Source organism: Falco punctatus (genome assembly GCF_963210335.1).
Source record: "Falco punctatus genome assembly, chromosome: 2".
Taxonomy (NCBI): domain Eukaryota; kingdom Metazoa; phylum Chordata; class Aves; order Falconiformes; family Falconidae; genus Falco; species Falco punctatus.
In genome coordinates, this window is record NC_137581.1 from 72,310,644 (window position 1) to 72,334,873 (window position 24,230).

Genomic DNA, 24,230 nt, shown 5'->3' on the forward strand with positions numbered 1-24,230 from the left:
GAAAAACAAACAAGACTTTTTGAGGATTAGAGTGGATGGGAGCTGTGTAAAAATCCCATATTTTAAACCTCAGAAACTGACATTTTTTGTTTGATAAGATAGCAAGATTAAATTTTAAGCCTCTGAATTTGTATAGTAATTTGTAAAAGAAACTAGTGACCACATGTTTGGGGTCGGCTTCAGCTCCACAGTGTCTGGTCAATGGGGAAACAAACTATTTTAATTGGCAACTTCTTCCTCATAAAATCTACCTTGAAACTGGTCTGAAATTGTGAGCTGGGAAGTTGTTCCCTGAGCAAGACTAGACAGAAAAGTTGGAACATGGCACACCTGTATAACTTCACAGGCAATTTTTTTTTCTTTGAAAAAGTTTCCTGAGCCCTTTGGGGTGAAAGAAATATTTCTATCATCCTACATGCTGCCCCAGAATGAACGAGATAAAAACTTTTGTATTCAACTTAAGCAAGTGAAGGGAGAGAACACCCTTCGCAGATGAACAGTCCTTTCTGTAGTGCTTTCTCATGCAATTTTCAAGTCAGTTGGACTGTAGCTTTGAAACCACCTCTCATCATCAGTCCAAGAGAAAATCTGTGTTTTTCTCTTTTTCTCTGGCAAACGTTCATGAAGCATGATCATCCAGTTTACTTGTCTTTGCTGCAACACCTTTTCTGATCATGTCTGTTCATCCTGCCATAGCATTTCCTTCCATCCTTTCCAAGTAAAATTTCACCAAAAGTTTTGCTGATGGGCAAAAGCTGAATCTTTCATCATCTGAGATGCAGATCCCCAGCAGGTATTTTCATACAAATATTTTTATCCTCTCTCCTTCAGAAAGGGGTAACTAGCATCACTGTATCTGTGCCACAAACAAGCATGCAGAGCACAAAGCAGCATGACCTGCATTGCACTTTCCTGTTCAATGTCTGAAGTGCCATTGGACTAATCTCCAGGTTTGGCAAAGTCAGCCTGGTGTTTTCTGCTCTATGTTAAAAAACACACATGTTTTCACATGGCTTTGGTCTTGCCTTTATGTACAGCAAGTACATGCTTGATTTTTCAGTCATTAGTTTTCTAAACATCCCAAGGATGCAAACATCCAGCCTGCCGTGGAATTCACTTCAGAATAAAATGTCTTTTGAGAAACAGAACAGTCGATACATCTTTTAAACTGCGACACCTGTTGCAGAAAAAAAATGTGAAGAAGTTTTCTAGGTCATCCTACAGAATGTTTCTTCTATTTCTCTTTCAGGGTACTCTTACTGTAATACCCCATTGTGGTGTTAGGCCATACACACATATTAGCAGTAGTTTTTGTTTTGAAGGAAATATAATGCAGGACCCTGAGGTCAGTGAGAACACTGAACATGGCCGAAAGCCTTTGGGCCTTTCTATACTTCTCCCATTTCAGGTGTGCAAATCCATTTAGGCAGCAATCCCTAGGATTTGGGAACATCTGATATTTTATGACATACTATATTACACATGGACAAGGGCTTATTGCAACTGCAGGGTCTTGTCAATCACTTTGAAATTATGGCTAAGGCAACATAAGGGCAGTATTTCTCTGCCCCTGAATGGGGAGGCCTCACAACCCATTTCCCTGCATTCATAAGTTCCTGCTCCCTCCTCAGATGGGATCTAATGGTCATGTTACACCAGGGTGAGCACACTCCACTCACTCATCCAACAAAACCCCATCTGCAGGGTTTTCACAGAATTAACTTTATGGTGGATCGGCCTGCTATCCAATTTATCCTAATGCTGCTAGGTCTATTGCCAATAATTGAAATGATATATGTGTGTGGCATGTACCTTTCACAGCAGTTTATCATTAAAGCAGTTATATTAACATTTAACTGCAACTGTAGTAGCAGTAGTTGAAGTGATAGAAGCTAAGTGAAGTTTAGTATGCAGTGATCTGCAGTAAAAGAAGGAAGAAGAGCTGCAGCTCAGTCAGGGAATTCAGCCCATCATGATACTAAAATCTTTGTGAACATGGCTGTATTGGGTCTGGCTGAGCCCCACAGCAGCCCTCATAGTGTTGTGCTTTGTATTTGTAGCTAGAAAGGTGTCGATAACACACCAGTGTTTGGGCTTTTGCTGAGCAGTACTGGCACAGCACCCAGGCTGTCTCTCCATTCCCTCCTCACCAGTTGGCTGGGGTGGGTAAGATCTTGGGACACAGCCAGGACAGCTGACCCAAAGTGACCAATGGGATATTCCATACCATATGACATCTGCTTAGATATAAAAGCTCAGAGAAAGGAGGAGAAGGTGGGGACATTTGTTATTTACAACATTTCGTCTTCTGGAGCAACCGCTATGCATGCTGAAGCCCTGCTTCCTGGGAAGTGGTCAAGCATCGCGTGCTGATGGGAAGTAGAGAATAAATCTTTTGTTTCCCTTTGCTTCTGCAAGCACAACCTTTGCTACTGCTTTATTAAACTGCTTTTATCATGACCCACAAGTTTTTTTTAATCTTATTTTCCTCCTCCCTGTTCTTTTGAGGAGGAGAGTGATAGAGCAGCTTCATGGGCACCTGGCATCCAGGCAAGGTCAACCCACCACAATAGTACTTTCATACAGCCCACAAGGCACCACAGCAATATTCCTAGCACTATTATTTCACCAAAAAAATCTTTTTTCTTTTTTTCTTTTTCTTTTTTTCCCCCCTAGAAGGTCCATTTCCAACAAGAAAAGACTAACTTTTGTCTTAGTTCTAGGATCTGCAAACATGTAAACCTATGCTGCTAATTGTTCTGGTTTTGTTATTTATCATACTTTGCCATGGAGATCACAGAGAAGACATCCTGGACCTGCTGAATTTAATGGGCTTCCAGCTACTGACCTGAGCTGTGACATTTTAGAAAACATTTTCTGTATTTTAGAAAAAATTAAGTTTCATTTAAAAATGCATATTCAATCTGCAATCTGATAATTAATAGTCAGCTTGATTTTTCACTTAGATTAATCACACATTCCCTCCCACTTGACTGCCAATAACAAAGAAATCCTCAAAAACTGAGTGTAATTAATTCACAGTCTCAGAATCTGAAAAGGCCAGTCCTGTTAATTGAAGATACTCAGGAAAGCATGGCCAACCTTGATGAGATGTTACAAATTATAAAACGGCAATTTTTAACTTGCAAGTGCACTAAATACATTTACTACTTTTTGCAAGCAACACGAGTCTGCACGCTGGGCTATGACTAACAACATGCAAAGGATGTTCCTCTGAATGGGGGATGTGGGGGGTGTGAGTGTGTGTGTCTCCACATCCTATTGTAGTTTAAGTATTTTAAGTAAAGCAAGTATTTTTCTTTGCTAACTTCTTGGAACAAGAATACTTCTGTTTAAATGTTAACTGAACACCAAATTAAGTACCATGAATTATAGTTTATTGTAGTAATAATATCTGTAACTTTTAGTAATTTTTTAAATCCCTGCCGTTATGTAATTAATCCTCTAAGCATTATTAGATGGTAACTAAGTGTCATCTCCATTTTAAAAGCACAGAAACTAAGTCAGAAAGGTGAAACCCAAGTGTAGAAAGAATTATCCTCGAGGGATATTCCAGCTCAACAACTCATGCCTCTCTCCTAGAAGCAGCACCCCTCAACAGGACACAAGCATAATGCTCTAATTCTTGGGGGAAAAAATTGACTGAAATGTTCTATTGAGTAGACTAATGTATCAATAGTGGATAAAGGTAATAATAGTGGATAAAGCGATAACCATTGCAAGGTCTTAACAACAAAACACACTTTTCCTTATTCAGCTAAACACTTGCAAAGGACTCTAAGAAATCTGCACGATGCTGCATAAAACAGTACAGAGCATTCATATAAGCCATTCAATGCAAAGTCTCACAGCTGGAGCCCCATTTGGTCTCCGAGGCACCTAACACCAGTTCAGCTGCCCAGCATGGGATTGCATCCATGGCACAGGATTTACAGGACATTCTCATCCCTACAGCAAAGCAGCTGGAGGCCAGGCAGAAAACTGCAAAGCTCAGAGGGTGCCACACACCTATGTCACCTCCCAGGAGCTGCCTTCTGGAGTAGCCCCAGGAGTTAGGCTGTTCAGAAAGCTGCAAAACAGCAATGCTCTTCTCCTTCAAAATGGAACTGGAATTTTTCCTCACTGTGCTTTGGGTCTTCCCCTGTAATTTTAGCTACTGAAAGAATCTACAACACTACAAGCCTACCCCTGCATTTTATAGAATCATAGAATGGTTCAGGTTGGAAGGGACCTTAAAGACCATCTAGATCCAGCCCCCCTGCCATGGGCAGGGACACCTTCCACTAGACCAGGCTGCTCAAAGCCCCATCCAATGTGGCCTTGAACACTTCCAGGGACGGGGCATCCACAACTGAGCAACCTGTTCCAGTGTCTTACCACCCTTACAGTAAAGAATTTCTTAAGGGAATAGACAATTTAATACCTCTGAGATGGTCACATAACACTCAGATGGAGTAATCTATAGATATTAAAGAGGGTTAGGTCTCATAACATTTCAGCACGATTGATAAAGACATACATTACTCTTCAGTTGGTTTGCCCCTGAGTGATGGAGCAGATCTTTCTCAGGTGATATGGGGCTCTCTTCTCATCTTTGGGTAAGTGAGAGTTAGAGCCACAAAGTTATTTTAGTCCTTGTGAGTTGGCCCCTTAGTTTCCTCTCCTGCAATTCCCCATCTTTTAAAAGCAGGAATCTGAGTATATTTAGGTTTCATGTGTGCTCGTTATCACTGTATTCCACTGAGAAGGCACAGGGTGATGGGAAGTGTTTCAGAAAACTTTCATCAGGTTTGAAATCTAGAAAAATGATGTCTGTTTACTCGCTGTCAAGAAGTTTTAACTCAGACTGCCAGACTTACCAATGAAAACCAATTTAGCCAGTGTTTTCCATTGAAGTGCAAGTCTCACAATTAAATTATCTCTGTTCTGTTCACTATCCTCTGCTCAAAAGTGAATAGATACATTCCAATCATAAAACATTTTGCATCAAACATAACTACTGCTGAGGTTCTTTCAATACCAGGAAAAAAAGAGGGGAAAAAACCCTACCGATAAACAGTGCTGCAAGCAAACACTTAAAGATGGTATTTACCAACTCTTACTAAGGAAAAAAGAATCATGAAAATATACAGCCTCAAGAGGACAACTCTCATAATCCAGAAGATAATGCCTCATTTAATGTTTTTAGCAGGACAAAATGAAGAGCAAAACAAGAAAGCACACTCCAGACTCACCACATCTTCTAGCATCTCATTTAAATGTAATAATGGTAACTAATAAGTTCAGGTCATTTTGATAAATAAAACTGGCAGGAATAATCTAAAAATCTGTCACTTTTATTTGAAATATCATCACAGTGAAAGTTCTCTGCAGCAAACAGAGAGCATGTGTTAAATTAACCTAAATTGTTCTCTTAAGCTCTGTATATCAGGAAGATCTTATGAGCTTCACAGTTATCAGAGTAAAGTGAAAAAAATTGTCATAGCTACACCAAAACACTGTTAAAGAAAAGGCCAAGTCTTGCCAACCAGTTTAGAGCTGTACAATCATTTCACGGTTGTGGTATATATACAGAAATCAAGGAGGGCAAGTGCTGTAAAAGAAACAGGAAGTATCACTTCCTACGTTTTTACCTCTCATCAGTGATTTTTCTGTACTAATTCCTTCCACTAAAAATGTATATCATAAATTGTGAAGTGCTGCTTTATTAATTCAAAATGCCACTGTATTATACTTTCTTTCTGCTTAAGGCAGGTAAAGTAATATTATAGCTGCCTTCTCTTGATGGCTACATTATCAATGCACTAAGCAAATAATATGATTGTCATTTTTTCCCTTATTCTGCTATGTCAGAATACTATTTTTATCATCTGAAAAGAAGAAAAGACAGATCACTGTTTTCCTCTTTCCAAGGAGAATACTCCATCAACTCTAAAGCAGTACAAAGAACCTATACAGGTTTTTAAACACAAAATGATCAAAATGTTTAAAAATATAAAAATCTTGTATCTGTGTAAATAACTACACGTATTTTCATTCCTAATCACTAGAAGACCTATTGAAGGTGCAAATAATAAAATTCTTATTTTTAAAATATTTTCAAACATAAAATCATGACCCTGGTGGATCTTGATATATTAGCCAAAACCAAGTACACACAAAGTCTGCAGAGGCCATAAAACTACCTAGTTCTTTGAGAATGAAAGTCTTCCAGTTTTTTAAAATAAAAGACACAATATGTACCAGAAAGGTATGAGCTTAGATCCCAAGATAATTCGTAAGAAATCTGTGTCTTTTAGTTTAGCATGTTATCATCTACAGTAGGAGAGTTAAAATGTTAACTATTCATTGTTAATATATACAACTGGATTGCAGAGAAAAAAAAGAAAAATAAATAAATTTATGTTCCACATTGTTCTCCAAGATTTAAAAATGCTTCCCATACATTCCCATGAATGGGTGAGGACAGTAGAGTGCAATGCATATTGCAGAACTGCCATCCGGATTGAGCTTGGAGTTGAATGCTTGAAAATATCTTGACATATTTCTTTGTTTGGACATTATTCTCTGCGTAATCTGCCTGCTGGTTTCCTCACCTGAACCAGGTTTCAAGCAAGGACAGCCCACTACTTTCAACGTTACATTAAAATACCAATAATGCTTTATTGGCAGTTAGTAAAGTACCTACATAGGTACAGGTGCACTGCAGGATTGAGATTTGTCAGTGTACTTAATCCAGCTAGGTGACCTCTCACTGATTCTAGCAAGAAATGGTTCCTACAGTTACAAATATGTTACTAAAATAGGACTAAGTTCTCTGACCCTGAGCAGCACACGTATCTGTATCGGTGCTACGTAACACCTGACTCTGCAGTGTCTTTGTGGCCCTGGACATGATTACTATTTTGTGGGGGCTTTTTTCAATTCAAATTGTCTGAGACAGCATTGGGGTTGTCTCGCAAGACGTCACAGTAGTTCTTCCCCAGCATTAAACCGAAGGGTCATACATCACACTGCAGGGTGTGGCAGGAGGGCATGCACCACTGTTCAGAGGCTGCAGAGGCCACCTGGGCATCCATGCCCCGAGAAAACAGCCAAGCTGTTAACCCTTTAACCACAGCCACCTGGCGTGGGAACCGTTCCCCCAGGCAGGCATCTCAGGGCTGCGACAGGCAAGGGGGTTCACGTGGACAAAATAATAATGACAGCACTGAGTGATACCTTCTGTTCAGCTACAGTTACAACTGGTGATGTCTGCACTTGGTCAATTGTGCACAACACAAAGTACCGTGGCAGACATCTGTAGTCACTATGGGACACAGAGGGCAAAACTCACCACATTAAGTGCTAAACAACTTTCTCAGTTTCACCTTGTTTTCTCTCTTTCTTACTTAACTCTGCCATTCTTTGCACAATTTCATGCAAAATGAGGCCTGACGTGAGTAGTACGTACTCTACGTCCAGGAACAGTGAGTGCCTGGACATCTTGCAGGCAAGCACAGTCCTAACAGTTACACATGTGTGACAACCCTCAGTTATCATCCCCTACTTCTTCGAGACTTTCTACCTTTTCACTGCTGGTTTTGTACCTCTTTTCTCTCCTCCTTTCCTTTTTCTTCTCTTAGGAAGCAACTGTAAAGCTGCACATGGAAGAAAGAAACAGATTTGCTCACTCATCTGGTTACCACATTTCACGTTGTGGGAAACAGCACCATGTTTTTCACATGTTAAACACTTTACACATGACTATGATTAATTAGAAAACTCCTTCTGTTGTCAACTTTACATACTTTAAATACCACCATAGCAGTATTTTCTCTGCTGCAGACAGTGAGCCATACCAGAAGGAAAAAGGCACTCCCCCCTCTCTTGGCATCACCACTTCTGCTTCAACAGTGGGTCTCGCTTTCAGCCAGTGAAATTACCAGAAACTGGAGCAAGCAACACAGGAGAAATGGGAAACTGGTGCCAAATAAGCTGTTGTGCTAAGACAAAGCTCTCCTCTTTGTAAAAAATGTCAATAATAACACTTGTCACTAGACCATATGCCACCCACTGTCCTGGGGACAGTGACCTTCACAAATGCTGAGGTCAACATCTCCACAGCTCAATAGCTGAGACACAATAGTGTATTGCCATGTTTCCCAGGGACTAAATAATGTATTGTAAACCCTTAAGGGAAGTAAAAAGTATGCCTTCAAGTTGGGGGGGAGGATGTGCTGGGTTGGGACAGAACGACGACAGCAAGATTAATTCCTCTTTCACTCATATATTATTATTTCCCCTTACATATTATATTGGGAAACTGTATATACACTTTTAAAACTTTCTCAGCTTGCTAGCCTAAACCTAGCGGTTTTTTCTGCATCACACAGAACAAGGTGCAGGTTTATCAGCTGAAAGTCACACTCAAAAGAGTCCTCAAAATATCCATCCATTCTTGAAAAAGCATTTGATTTTCTCTCTCATGACTTAGTTCTTCAGATTCTTTTTTCTTTTGTAATATGCCTCGCTTCAAGCCACAGCATGTAGACAGTGGCTCCTGGGGAAAGAACATGTGGTTTTTTTCTGCTGCACAGGTGCTGCAGCTCAGTCTGAAAGTGAACAATTGAAAGCCACTGGTAACACACAGCACTGAAATTAATCTGCCAATGTGTCTTCAGAATAACAGCATTGTCTGTTCTTAAAATTAGTACTTCTCCATTCTCAACAATCTGTGTAGCCCAAAGCAACAGGAAAAAAATACCTTAAAACACATGGCATACAGGGTAGAAAAATCTGGGGAAAATAATATACCAATTAAGTCTCACATATCTTGTTTAATTGCTAATTAGGGGCAGGGTGAGGGAAGGCTGGTATTTAGTTGATTAAAACAGCTGCTTCAAACAAGCCATTTGAAGTTATCACAGAATTGTTGCAACATGAGATGGAAGGACCCCTAAAAGCATCTTAGAGTACATTCTGCAAATCCAGACCACAACAGCTACCTCCTAATGGAGCTGTGCTGGCCACTTTCCCTTTCACAGAAAATTTCAATACATAGAGTAGCGCTTCAGCCTTTGCTTTAATTGAACAGTTACTGATCGGCTTTGCAGCAATGGTGGAGCAGCTCCTTATAAGAATACATGGTGTACCGATTAGGAGACTGCTATACCTGAACACGATAAGCTGCAAGTAACAAAGATTACCGAGACATGAACTGAGGGAAATATGCTAGCCAGTGTTTCACTAGTGCAGTCTTTCACTGGCAAAAATACTATGTTAGTGAATAAATTGGTCTATTCAAATTAAAAAAACCCTGTTATGCATACTTGATTTCTTAAAAATCCAAAACATATGCTTTAGAAGTTTATAGCTTGAAGGAAAAAATAACAATTCTATTTTCTAAAACATATATTCATAAAATAATGCTCTTATGTCAGGATCAAAATTGCTCACAGTCAACAGAATTAATTTCTTGACTTTAGATACTATTTCTCTCAAGACACCTTGCATGTTGGCATTTTTAAAGATAATTTAAGTATATAATAACTCTAGTTATTCATGGAAATGTCTATGAAGGTATGACTTTTATTAGAAAATAGGAAATTAATAAAAGTGAATTAATTCTTTTTAAATAAGAAAGTTGGGAAGTTACAGAAAAATGCTGAATACCAAAGATTTAATAAACTATTTCAGGCAACAAAGAAAAGTAATAATTTTTTATAACGATGCATACAAAGGCGTTTATCTGGGAGGCTGCAAAGGTTCCTTTCCTCCCCAGCAAAAAGATAATTCCTTTCCCAGAGCTGATCTCTTCCACAAAGGTTTCTCATTCTTGAACCCTGCGTAGAACAGGTACGAACTTGCTCTATATTTAGCATTTTGATATAGAATCATAGAATGGTTTGGGTTAGAAGGGACCTTTAAAGGCCATCTAGTCCAACTCTTTTACAATGAGCAGGGACATCTTCAGCTAAACCAGGCTAATCAGAGCCCCATCCAACCTGACTTTGAATGTTTCTAGGGATGGGGCACCTACCACCTCCCTGGGCAACCTGCTCCAGTGTTTCACCACCCTTATCCTTATATCTAGTCTGAATCTACCCTCTTTCAGTTTAAAAACAGCTCTTGTTCTGTTACTACAGACCCTATTAAAAAACTAAAAAGTCTGTCCCCGTCTTTCTTATAAGCCCATTTTAAGTACTGAAAGGTCACAATAAGATTTCCTAAGCACCTTCTTTCTCCAGGCTGAACAACCCCAACTCTCTCCACCTTTCCTCACAGGGCAGGTGCTCCAGCCCTCTCAATATTTTTGTGGCCCTCCTCTGGACCCATTCCAACAGATCCATGCCTTTCTTGTGTTGGGGGCCCCAGAGCTGAACACAGCACTGCAGGTGGGGTCTCACCAGAGCAGAGCAGAGGGGCAGAATCACCTCCCTCAACCTGTCAGCCACATTCTTTTTATTCACCCCATGATACAGTTGGCATTATGGGCTGTGAGCGCACACTGCTGGCTCATGTCCAGCTTTGCATCCACCAGTTCAAAGAGAAGGAGCAATAGGAATGTGAGCCAACTTCCCACCTGTTCAAATTATGCATTTCAATACTCTACTGGGAGCAACTTGAGAGTGGATATTGTATATCTCGTAGCTTTTTCACCCCTCTTCACAGTGCTAGCTTTGACCAGACAAGTAGGAAGGTCATTCAGCCATAATACACAGTTTGCAATGCTTATTATTAAGTTTTTATGGATATTTATTTTAGGTAATGATGCCTTCCCAGAATACAAAAGTCAAGAACATTAATTGACATATTTATGGCACGCCTATGGCTAGGAAAGGAGATCATCCCTTTCAGCATGTTAGCACTGCCAATTTTCAGTGACTTACTTTCTCCAGCATTCTCTGTTATTTCTCTGACATTCCTGGCACCCAGGTAAAATTCTAGCTATTTGAATGGAAACTGATACAGTGTAAAAGCTGAGGTGAGCCAGAAGTGTCCTATTTCTAAACTAAATCTTTTCTCTCTTTGACTGAGAAGTATATATTTAATAGATTTATTTACCAGGTAAAGGAAGACTTCTTGCAGCACCTTCCCTGATACAAGAAGATAGGAAAGGAAGATCCTTGATGGCTTTCTGAAAAAATCTTACTTTGCAGTGTCACAGGGAAATATCTAGGCATCTTAGGGACCAAGTATATTATTTCTCTTGTTCTCAGGACCAAATCTTTAACAGTGCAGAAAGCTTCAGGTCTTTTACAATGGCACAATAATGAAAATGCATATCTCATACAAAGCAAATACATAGAAGGAAAATTCTCCTTAGTTCTCTGTGAAAACACTTAAGTAGTAACATCTCTAGAACACCTAAAAAATGCTTTGGTTCTTAATATTGGAAAATACTGTGGCCCCTAGAGCTATGAACAGGTAGGCTGAGCATGCCTTGTGCTGAATGGGTGCCGCAGTCCCTCAAAACCAAGTGTCTGCACAAGAGCCAACTTCCTAAGCAGTAAAGTCTGTTCTCTGACCTTTCTATCAGATGGGATTCAAGAAACACAGTGCTATCCACTGAAGAGAGGACTCCCACTTCTTTTTAATAAAATCCTCCTCCTAAAGCTAATTTTCCCTGGAACAAGGCAAGTCACCAAAAGTGGCACTCATTTTGCCTAAATTAGTTACCTATCATGAAGATCTCCACCACCAAGTTAGTTACCTTGGACTCCCCTCGTATTCAAGAGACAGGTAAACGCTGGGGCACTGCAATGTATCTGTTCTATTGTAGACAGCTACATTAGTCTTTAGAAGGGCTTGTCTTTCTCCACAGATTACAAATGGAGCCAACTTATAAGAACCATATGAGAAATTCTCCTCCCCATGCTAAACAGACCCCACATAGGCAGGTTCGGAGATGTTGTACAGCACATTAAACCATCCACTGCATGGTCTGTGGATGCCTGGATCTTAAAAGTCTTCTGCAGCCAAAAGTGAAGAAAACATCATTCCCAGGGAAGAAACAGTTACACTCAACTATCTTTGTACAAAGCTTGCTAAGAAATGATACTTAGTGAATTATTTCTTACCTCATAAAGCAATTGTAACGTTTGGGGGTTATTAAGTTTCACCACTGAAGCAGAAGCCTGAGAACAATGATGAAAACTTCAAAATGACAGAATAGAAAGGCATAAAAGCATGAAGACAAAAAGGGACTGACATAGTCAACAGCCATCGAAATAGCTTTACCCAAGACTTCTAGAGACTGCTGCAGTGAGCAACCTAAAAAATATATAGATTTAGTCCTACTGATTTATAGAAATTATACACTTGGGAAATTTAGGGTTGGAAGAGCCACAGAGGCAAGCTGGAAAGAACCTGGAAAGTTCTACTTTTGATGAAGTGCTCTTCGCTGACCACAGGCCAGGAAAGGATTACTGAAAAAAAAAAAAAAAAAAAAAAAAAAGTGGAAGAAAATCAGCAGTGAGGGAATGCACAGTGCACTCTGCCTGTCATAAGCGAAACCTGGGATATTTCTAAAGCTAGGCTGTGAACTCGGTACCTTGAGCAGATGTTTTCTGTTGCTATACAGAACACCTCATATTCAAGCCTCATATTCAAGCCTATGGTTATAAATGATGCAAAATATCAATATAAATTTTGGAGAATATTTCATAATTCATATCCACCTTAGCACTGGAAAAACATCAATTTCTAAAAGTCAGAAAATAACACAATTAAAAATAAAATCTAGATTATTAGTTAAAAAATTAATGTTCACAGACTGAAGGAGAATGGGCCCTTCTGTCTGAGGACAACCTTGTTGTAAGCACTATTCTGTTTCTATTTAGCATATATTCAATGTAGCGATAATAAAAATGTTCTCACATTCATACTTACCAACAATCTCGCTCGGCTCTTTATTGTAAAGTTTTTTGTTCCAGTAAAGAAGTCTAAGAAAAGGAAAGGAGACCAGAACAACAAGGCAGATGCCAACAAACATATGCCCTGTGAAGGCTGCAAAATCCAATCCCTGGAAATAAAAATTAAAGCCTACATTAAAAAAAAACAGTTATTTTTCTGTATTACCTACAGGGAAAAGTATTCAACTGTATGTACTATAGCAAACAATAATAAATATAAAGCAATAAAGTAAGTTTCAAGTACAGTTTATGCTGCATTTCATCTGTTTCAAGGTGATGAGCCACATTACAATTTAATTTGGAGAACTAAAAAATATAATTATGAGTTATTCTTGAATACATTTCATGTTCCTGACACAGATAGGAAAAAAAAAAAAAACAATTGCAAACTGAGTCACTTAAATAACTGCAAATTCATTTTAAACCATACTGGATCACAGAAATAGTTAAATTTTAACAACCAGCTTTTCTTTTAAACTGATTTGAACATGAATTTTTACAGTCATTTTATGTGAACCAGAATTTCATCAAAATTCATGAATACTCTTCTACAATAAAAATATTATACATTGATACTCTGATAATTTTTCTGCCTCATTAATAAATGGACACATTTCTTTACGTTTTGCATAACAAAACAATTTAATGAAGGGGTTCATGAAAAGGTTAGGTAGAATTAAAAAGGTACTGTTTTAAGCAATGAGAATGGATAGTGGCAACCCGCCCTAAAACTTTGAACTTAGCCATGCTTTAAGTAGAATGTTGGACTAGATGACCTCCATGGCCCCCTTCAACTGAATTATTCCACAATTCCATATTACAAACACTGTAATGGGTCAGGGTTAGCCTTTGGGCTGGAATTTTCTGAAGTAGTCATGACTAGCTTGTCCAAAAGAAGTTTTCGATGAATTTCCAAGGGGGGTCACATTTAAGGACTCTGGTAGCAAGGAACTGTCATATATTCACATATTAGAAGTTGTCTGAACCGGTGATCCCAGAAGAGCAGCTCTGTGACAGTTGGAAGAAAGCATGGTCCAAGCTGTGGATAGCTCAGGTTGTCTAAACTGAATTTTCAGAGCACCTGCTGATTTCCCAGAGATTCTAGAAAGTCATGGAATCTCACTGTGCCACACCTCTATGTCCCTATGGTGACTTGCCTTTTACTAAATATCCGTGTGCTACCTGTAGACCCTCCTATAGTGCAAATGCATATTAAAAACAGCTTCCCATGTAGAATCAGCTGATATTACCTTCTGTGTGTTAAGACTATCAGGGACTTACGACCTTAAATGTATGTTCTGTGTTGCCTCCTACCAAAAGAGTTTATGTGGAAATGTCCCAGCTGAAATGTCTCTGGTTCAAAAAAGGAAAATAATGTTTCTCTATTGCACCACAGGGCATAATAAAAAGACACACAGCACAAGAAACTGATTAAAGTCATAAAGAACTTTCGTAGCCAGATAAAGATTAGTAAGATTAGTGCTCTTTTGCAAAAAATCTATAGTTTACAGAGAGTTAAATAAATCTCAAAACATAAATATGCAGACTTAGGATTAGAATTTGATCCTAGCAAAAATACAGGTTTCAGTTTCATGAGCTAAAGAAAATAATTCTTAGTTGCTATTTAATAGCAGATTCCTTGCCTCATCTACTCTCCAGCCACTAAAAGGTGAAACTGTATACCTGTTCATTCACTGGCCTTTCATTACAACTCAGCTACTTCCATTTCTTTAATAAAAGTGGAAAGAAGCCTCTTCAAGAATTGGAATAAGATTATTTTAAGAATTGAACATAAAAACATGACACCATAAAGGAAAATAATATACCTTCATTCAGTCTGCCTACATAATAGGTCAGCCAGTCAAATGTCTGACATCTCTGCAAGACAGGCTTTACAAGTCAATTTTTATAAATAAAGATTGGCCTCTGGGCATCAAGTCAAGATTCAGAGATACAGGAGACATTTCTATGAGGGATGAAATCTATTTCATAACTCTAGGAAATTTACAAATAGCTATGTGAAAAGAAATAATTGAAATTCTGCAAAGGCTCAATGTTTTTAAGATCTGCCTCCAAAGTATATAAATTCCATATCTCCTATGTGTATTTCCTTAATTTCAGCCATTTAAAATTGACAATAAATCTAATTTATACATGGATTGCCTCTGGGATTATAGCCAAAATGGAAAATCAGAAAATTTTGGCCAGAAAAAATCAGAATCCTTAAAAGCACGGTGAACTAGCCTTGATTTGGAAATTTCTCAAGTATTGACAATGGGCCATTAAACAGTTCAGGAAGTATGCAAAATAAGTATTCAGCTTTTATGGTCTCTAAAATGGCCTCAGGTTATGTAGGAAACTGAAAGGAATTAAGCTGTAAAAACACCGAAGCTGCACCAACCGAAACAGCAATGCCTAAGTCTGACTGGAAAAAAAATTATCCTCTGAAAAACAAAATGACTGGGAAACAGCTGGTTGAGGAGCAATAAAGTAATTAAAGATGGTCCAAATATATTCAAACCAGAATTACCAGAACCAGGAAAATTGCTTTTGCACTCAACCTAGTCTTACAAAAAGCAGTGGAGATGAAGCTTTTCTTAGGCTGGCAGCAATGTGCCCACGTCACAAAGAAGAATGCCAGCTACAAGGCAGAGTATGCCAGCAGAAATTCTCTGCAGAGATACTCAGGCATAAAGATAATTGCTAATGTGGGAAATAAAAAAGAGAAACAGCAACCCAAAGGACCCTTGGAAACTCTCGAGTTTAAATATTTACAAAGTCACTTGCCTTTATATTTTGAATATCACACTAATTTCAGAGCAAAATATTTGTGCTTTGTTACTGAAATGCCACAATGCAGAAGCTTCTCAAACAAAGCATATAGCACAAGAAATGTGTTACTTGAAACCCGCAAAATTAATTTCTCTATGAAAAGGAAAATCACATCAGCCTAGAAGGCAAACTAAAATGCTGAGGTTAAGAAGGTGACCTCAGGTCTAGCTGACAGTTGAAAGGAATTGAAACAAGATGGAGATCACAATACTCTTAAAAAATAAATTTATAAACCTGAATTAACACAGCTTCATGACATAACAGCTGGCATCAATGAGCCTTTAAAAGTGATTAGCAGACATCATCACAAAAGCAAAAATAATGTCTACTAGATTTTGGGGGATCCTATCCAGGAGCTTACCCAAACTTTTCAAAGAGAGTAGCTGGACCAAGATTCAGGATTTTGTTAAACTTCCTAACATCACTTCATTGATCTTTCTTATCCCTGAGACCCCCGGGGGAAAAGAAAACATGCTGCTCTGCTGCTACTGCGGAACAGCTTTTCAATTCAGCTGAAACAAATTGTTTTCTAACATGGAATGTGCTTATTTCAGAAAAGACCTTGTGTGACAGTACTGCCCGTGATAGTGCAAGGCTGGATTCAAGTCTCTTCCCATCCTTTGTTTCCAGGTTTCGTCCTTATTACCTCCTTGCATTGATCCACAAGAACCGGTGAGTGAAACTGGATTCTGGTGATCACTAGCCTTGGACAACTAGTACCCAGTAGCCATGAGGAGGCTGAGGACTGTGAAGTGCACTCCTTCTTATGGCTGATACCAGAAGAGCTCACGGCGAAGAGACCACCCTGATGCTTTGGGCTGAGTGCTTCACACCAGCCTTTCTGCAGCACACAGAATATGCTTTCAGTGAAGGAGAAGGCAGATTTCACACCAGACACTGTCAGGTAGCTAGTAGTCAACTAGCAGCCTCTGGAGAACTTAAGAGGCTAACGGGTTGTACCTCAGATACCACAGATGCAGCAGAGGATACCAAGATGGTGGCGCAGTTGCTCCTGCTCCTTCTCCCACACCCTAGAAAGGCCATGCAACATCTCCACAGAGCCTACATTCATACCCTTTGTGGCTGTGGATAACACATTGTATGCCTCCCGAGTCCTCTGTGCTGCTGGGGCCAGGATTCAGCATTGTAAAAACACATTAAAGTGCTCTACGTGTCTGATGCATACAACAAAATGTCATTTTCATAAAGATTTTATTTTTCCTGCACAATAGACTGAAATAGAATTGACATGCACAATAGGCAAGAAATACTTTTATACCAGGAGATTTCAATCCATCAGCTAAATACAATATATGCTTCAAACAACCCTTACTTGAGGCTATGCTGATTGTGTTAAATTCCTCTCATTCCCCAGTCAACAGAAAACATAAAGATTTTGTTTTAGCCAGACAGCAGCCTAAAGGTTCCACTGCCTACAGATTCAGAACTGAAACAGAGTGGGCATCTTTTCTTGGTTTATAGTTTTAAATGCAAAGTCAAATATATCAATTTCATATTAGGAGGAAGTATCATACTGTTTTCCTAAAATATTAACTTTCTATCATCCTGATTTTTTTAGTTGTTTTTGGAGGTGTGAAATTAACTTCTAGTAATTCAGAGTTTTCCAGAAGAATTCTGCCATTTTAGAGCAAGGAGAAAGCAGAAATTACAGCCAGGCACAGCAGTTCATGGGGAACAGCAAATACTGCGCTTCTGGCCAGAATGCCCTTTACTTAATATCTTAAAACTAGTAATAGGAAGAGCAAGAGTAATTTGTTATTCCTACAGTGGTTTAAACATCCCTTCTAGCTGAGTGACTGAGATCTATGTTGTCTCAGGAGGAACTGCCCATGACATCCCTGAGCCAGAAATTGCTGATGGTCTAACACTATCAGTGTTATGATGAAGATAATGCTTATCTGAGACACTGGCAAACCTCCTTTTTTGTTTTGTACTGCACTCTTTAATGGTTACTACATGCAGAGATGGGAAAAAACCTGAAATCAGCCATAAACCCCAAAATTCTATTTTACATACTTTACCTAGGATTTCATTTTTTTCTTGAGAAACCTAATCAATGAAACATTGACAGAAGGGTAGGAGTTCTACAAATTAAAACTTTTAACAAGCTTGTATTCTGCAAACTCAACAAAAATAGCCTAGTAAACTACAGGAATTCCTTTCACAGCCTCCAGGACTTGAAATACCTTTACAGATTCACATATAGGATTTTCTCTCTTCCAGTTTTCAGAATTGTCTACTTTTATTCATAATTTTTCAGTAACATATTTTTTCATGAAATATAATCAACTAATATCACATAATGTTAAATTTCAGTATGAAGGCTGAAAGTGTCCGAAAGGCAGAACAGGAGAACCTGGTGGCTGTCCGTTTCCCAGGGAATTCCTGCTAAATGGCTGGAATAAACCTGAGTGGGATGCTGAAACCCCAAAATCCTCAGCACACATCAGATTAACAGTACAAGCTTTGTCACATGCTAACAAAGATGGTAAATAAAAGGATATAATCCAGTGGCTAGCACAAGCCAAAACTGCCTTTGCTCTTATCATGACCTCTTTTAGGCAAATGAAATCTAGATACACTAGTGTATACTATGTTCACACTATTTTTTTGCTCTGGAGACCTATTCACTATCCATTCTCTATAGCACTTGTAATCACAGCCTAAGCTTAGAGCACAAGCAACTTCTGATTTCAAAGGTGTGACTGTAGATACTTGTGAAGTTTCCAAATATAGAGGACTTAATGTTCAGCCTTTCTGAAAACAACGACCATTTCAAACCAGTTCATGCCCTATTGTGCATATAAAAATGGAATTCCAAAAGTATGAAGCACATATCTCTTCAAGATAAAAGTGTAATTTTGCTAGCAACGTCCACTCGGTAGCCATACTCTAAAGGTAATAATAAATTTTAAGAAGTATTGTATTCATTTGATGTGTTTTCCATTTGCTTTTAATAAAAATTCTTATTTTCCTTCCCTAAAATCGCAACATAAATGGTATTTTGTGAAACTTCTTCCAACACCCAACTAAAAACAAGAAAGGGTACAACGAATCTTCCTCTCCTATTATGCAAATGTTCCACTGATTCCAGGCATGATGGTAGGGAATATGTCAGGGTTATAAATTAACCACTGCTACAAAGAAAGAAGTCCTTTTGGCATCTATTTGCATCTCAAGACAAATAAACAGACTTATCCCTACATTTTAATAAGTAAACTCTAACAACAAGCTTATTTATTCAAACATAATTTAGATAAAATATTCTTAATATGACATGACTTTTCCCCAGAACCTAGGGAGAAAAATCTCTCCAGCACTACGGTAAACAAAAGAGCAAAGCATTTCCAAAGCTATAACCCAATAACAGTACCCAAAGTAACAAGGCTGCACTTCATTTTCTATTGATTTGAAAAGCGAGGTTTCCTAAGAAAGTGTAAACTTGCATAATATCTTACTAGACTGCTTTTAGAGGGTGATGTACAACAGTAAAAGTTCAGGAAGACTGCTAAAATTCTCCTCCTGATCGCACCTAATAAAATAGAAAACCCAGTCATCTACACAGTACAATACACTATTCAGCCTCGTACAGGGCCAATTGTCCAAGTAACCCTGTACTTACTATGCAAACAATAACACTGAAAAGGAAGCACAAGAGGATGAAAAGGGGAATTTCAATGACAATATTAAGGAGAAAAATTTCCTAGAATGACAAAAACATGACCATAATGCTAAAAAGAGGCAAAATCCAGGTATTTTCTGTAGAAAATATCATAATAGATACTATAAAAAAATACTGCATGAAATGCTGTTTTCAAAATGGCATTATTGCATTGAAGAACTTTTCTCTCTGAAACAGTTCTTTAAAAAACAGAATAAATTTTACTTGGTACAAATATAGAGGACACCCCACACATTTAGACGTAGATTTGTAGTTGGTCATATAACCCTTCCACACAGCAGCCTTTGATAGAAGTAGTTTCAGAAATAAGATAACAATATCTGTGTTTCTTCTTCTGAACAAAAGAGAGCATGCTGGGCAGGTGGACAAAATTAGGAATCGAGCTTTTAGTTCAGCATCACAGACTGTGAGGCCGATGGTCCAGCTCCCTCCCTGCGCTCACTCTTGACTTTATCCAGTTACTCCTGTCAGTGCTCTCCCAGGCAAATCTCCTTTAGAGGAGGTGAGCCCTAAGCAGGGAGGACATAAGATAGCCCATACCACTCAGCCTAAAAGCCAAGAGTAGGTCTTCAACCGTCTTATTTTTATATACATAGGAATAACAGTTGAGAATATAAGAAAGAAGCAGTACAAGTCCCATGGTCCTGTGTTGAACCTGATGTATTTTATTGCTTCCTTATTTCTGCGATGCAACAAAGGATCCGAAAACAATCCAGAGTGGAGATCTGGAAAGCTTTTGTACTTGTTTCAAATTCAGAATTTGCTATAATGTCACATTGCTAGGGTATTCATACATCTGAACCCTCCTAAAATTATCAGTATCTCAATCAAGAGAAATATAAAATATTTTCCTTTTGATGTGATTGCTTAATTGCTTCCCATGTTTATAGTCATTTCTAAAGGTTCTACAGAGATGATGAGTTTCTGAGTATTTAGGAAAATGACCTGCATGGCAGGTGCTAATTATCCTTTTTTAGAAAAGAAGTTTTAAATAGTTACAGAGATTTCACATTTAAAATGTAAAATTTAGCTATCTAATCCTCAGCCAGGAATATTACAGTCTCCAAATTCATCATCCAAACAAACAAATTGCAGCACATTTCAAATATTTTGAAAGTAAACATTCGATTTATTAAATACTATGAACTTTCAAGACATTTTCCAACCTGGACAGTACTTAATTAATTTGAGTATATTCAGTTAATTAGAAGAGATTTTGTTTTGGTACGGCAATAGAAACATAATTGACTTCAAATAAAAAAGCTTAGAATTTTGTGCTACAATTCCCTCATCCCACTTGCACAAGTATTTTCACATTAGCCCATACACTACACTGAATTCCTTTAGATTTATTTATTTTGGGGGTTTATGACACTTGGCCAAAACAAAAAACACATGCCTGGTGCCCCTACAGATGTGCCCATTACGTTACTGCCCCTTCCACCATGCTGCCTGGTGGTGGTGGTACAGGTGCACGAGGAGAGCAGAGCTGCCCCACGCCAGGAGGGGCTGCCCCTTGCACCCTGAGCAGACTGCCTCTGGTGCACCAGAGACGGGTGACGCATCAAGGGATACCGGGGATCACAATGGCAGAGGCAGAAGTGGGACTTGATGCCCTGGGTGGCAGGGATAGCTGAAAGCATGGAAAACATGCAAAGGCTAGCTGCATGCAGAAGCTGAAAGCTGCAAACGTGAACGCCCACCAGCAGTGGCTCTGTCTGTCCACAGGGCAGAGAGGGCAATGTTGGTAGGAAGAGATAGTGGGACCAGGACAGTGCCACTGGCAGGTGTCTGGAGTCCCAGCCAGTACCAGCCACCGTAACCTTCGCTTTGGGACCAGTCACCCAGCAAAATGAAATAACAGAAGAGCCAAGTGTTGGAATGTCATTGCAGCCTGGGGGTACCAAAATGTTGGCAGGAGGTGGGAGCCAGCTGCGGTCCATGCTGCATGGGAGGAGCCCCCATTCTGCTTCCACCCCCAACATCCCCTTGGGCTGTGGCTGACGGACAAAGTCTCTACCTGTTGTGGAGGCATGTATGACATGGGTTTATGGGGATAACACACCCTCTGGCGTCATAGGGTTTTGTGTATGGACAATTATTTCTGGTTTGAAATTTCTGAAAAGGAGTCAAATTGTTTCAATATATTTAACTTTTGTGAGAAAGCCTATTCTGAAAACAAAAGTTGGATTTTCATCTTCATTTTCACGTTTTTCTTTTTTTCCTTGCTGTCCTCTCTTTATAGCCCTCCACTGTTTTTCTTCCTTCTTCACTTTGCCATTGACAAAGAAATCCTCCTCAACACCACCAAACAAAGGAAACCGGTATTCTCAGTCCCTATCAAAAAGTCTATCCTTCATCACAGTTTTGTCCCCAAAAGATCAGTCTCTTCTGCCTGATCATCCTACTAAGAAGGAAATAGTGTGGCAGAAAAAGTGAATTATGGTCTGTTTATACGGCTGGCTGGGGGAAAACAAGTTTCAAGAGTGCATAAGTCAACAGCAGTACTTAATTTTAGTAGCCAAACAGCTTGCAGTACATACCTTATTTCTCAGCTCCTGATTTGAAACAATAATTACATTTGGAGGGTCTCCAACAGCTGTAGCAGCCCCCCCAATATTTGTGAAGATTACTTCTGCAATCAGGACATGCCTAGGATCAAGATTAAGTACTTCACAGAGCCTGTGGTACAAAAAGAATGAAATTAACCTCTTATCCTTATGACTAAATTACCTTAAATCTTAAATTTATGAGATTTACAAAATACCATCATTTCACTGAAAAATTGCAGGATTTTAAACAATATTTTTTTGTGTATGTATTGTTAAAGTTTTAATTGTGCTACATTATATGTGCTACAGTAATAATAGCAATACAAATGCAAAAATGATAGATTTTTTTTTTTACATTTGTAATGGAATAATTAATGGTTGGAAAATCGATGCATTTTAAAAAGCATTTAATTAATCAACTATTAAAAGAGTTAGACTACACAGAAAATAACATTTCTAATTTTCAACATCATATGACTTCTTAAACCATAGTCCCAAGGCTACACTCACCTATGGAAAATTATTCTGGGTAATCACAGTTTCTGCACTCATCATCAATTAGTAACTTTCTTGTAGGGAGCAGTGGTAGAGGATTGCCCAGGCTGCCTATTAGCCAGGAATCATCTATTAGAGACCTCAGCTTTCAGCCTAGGCTTATCCAGTTCATTCTGTTCTTATTTTTCCCCTTCTCTCAAGCTTGATCATGAGTATTTCTATTTTTAATGCAACAAGAGTATAAAATACACATTTCTCATTCTATAAAAAAATCTCGAAATGTTTTTAGCAGTTCAAACATATTTAATGCTCCTTTAGTAAGATGCTTTTCTAACAAGTGTCTTAAGTGCTCTGTCAAATACTGTGATTGACTCAGTAACCTCATGATCCATTTCAACTCAGGGCGCACTTACAAATCTTCACATGGATTGCTTCAACTTGCACAAATTACATTTACACACAGATCTGCACAATCCTCTCATTTCTGAAGTACCAGTTTGACTTTAAACTTGGTCCATGGCATTAAAAGCTGAAAGTTAAAGTCATACCTAAGCACTTTGGAATAAGGAATGAATGCTTTCCTGCTCACAGCTTATCAAAACATCACTGCAGTGTGTAAAGATGGAGGACATGGTTAACTTATTGCCCCTTCTACCTAATATGAGATGGGGGAAAGAGTGGCAGCAAGAATGCTGTCTCGGGATTGCTTTCACTGCAATGCTGTCATGTTTCCTTGAAGGAAGAGCTGAGCTTTACCGTGCAGTCTAAGTCTGCATTATTAAAAGAGAAAGTGCATTGCACAAAGGCTTAACTTGATACACTTACCCTGTCACCAACTGTCAATTTAAAACTCAGGAAAAACAGTGTCAGATGACACATGTCAGCATACAAAAAGCCCAGAACAAAATAACTGTGCAAAAATACAGTATTTCCCCAACAGCATAAAATTATGTTGTTAAAGGGTACTTTATAGTACAGCTGCCCAATTGTATCAATTGTGGTAGAAGACCACAGTTGTACTTAAAATTTTAACCTATCACTCCTTGACATCCAAATGTTTCAAAATGTAACCTGCAACTAAACTTTTGTTTAGTTATTCTTTCTTTTTGATGCACCTCGTGATAGCTTGAAGAAAGAACCTCTGACATACGTCAAGAAAGGCCAAGCCCAAAGTATAAAGCCACCACAATGTGTTAGCTGTGTGGTAGGGTCAAACTTCTTCAGTTTACTTATACTGGTTATATAACTCCCCATGTGAACAACCATTAGCCCTTTCCAGTTCCCAATAACAAAGTATGTTGAAAATAAACTATAGCTAAAAAGGGGTAGTTGTTATTTTTTTATTAGCTTACTACAAAATGCAGAGTGAAAAAAATCGTCATTTTATGCCTTATTAATGGAAATATAAATCCATATTCATAGAGTCAGTAGGATTTTCTGAAAGCTTTATCTCCATGGCAATGGCAGTGCAGTGCAACATAGTGAATCTGTAGATGAGGGCTGAAGACATTGGCAGCAAGATAAAAACAAAAAAATGACCCCCAGCATGAAGCTTTTAGAAATAGGCAATTATTTGGGTTTACTAGGCAAGATAGAATTTTATTTTAGTTTTGATAGTGATTCAAATACAAATGTTTCCCACATACTGAGTTTCCCCTTCTTCAGTCTTACAAACTCATTTGGTATAAAGTACTTAATATACATTTAGTATAAAACTCCAGTACTTAAAGG

General features: G+C 38.6%; 1 protein-coding gene across 1 annotated transcript in view; it reads right to left on the minus strand.

Moving 5' to 3' along the window:
* The window catches only part of OCA2 (OCA2 melanosomal transmembrane protein), a 226,847-nt gene that overhangs the window by 115,435 nt on the left and 87,182 nt on the right, over window positions 1-24,230 (minus strand). Inside the window, exons 14-15 of the mRNA XM_080377365.1 lie at window positions 21,996-22,134; window positions 12,895-13,027 (exon numbers count right to left, since the gene is read on the minus strand). Coding sequence (XP_080233491.1) covers window positions 12,895-13,027; window positions 21,996-22,134 — 272 coding nt within the window. The remainder of the gene's footprint in view (window positions 1-12,894; window positions 13,028-21,995; window positions 22,135-24,230) is intronic.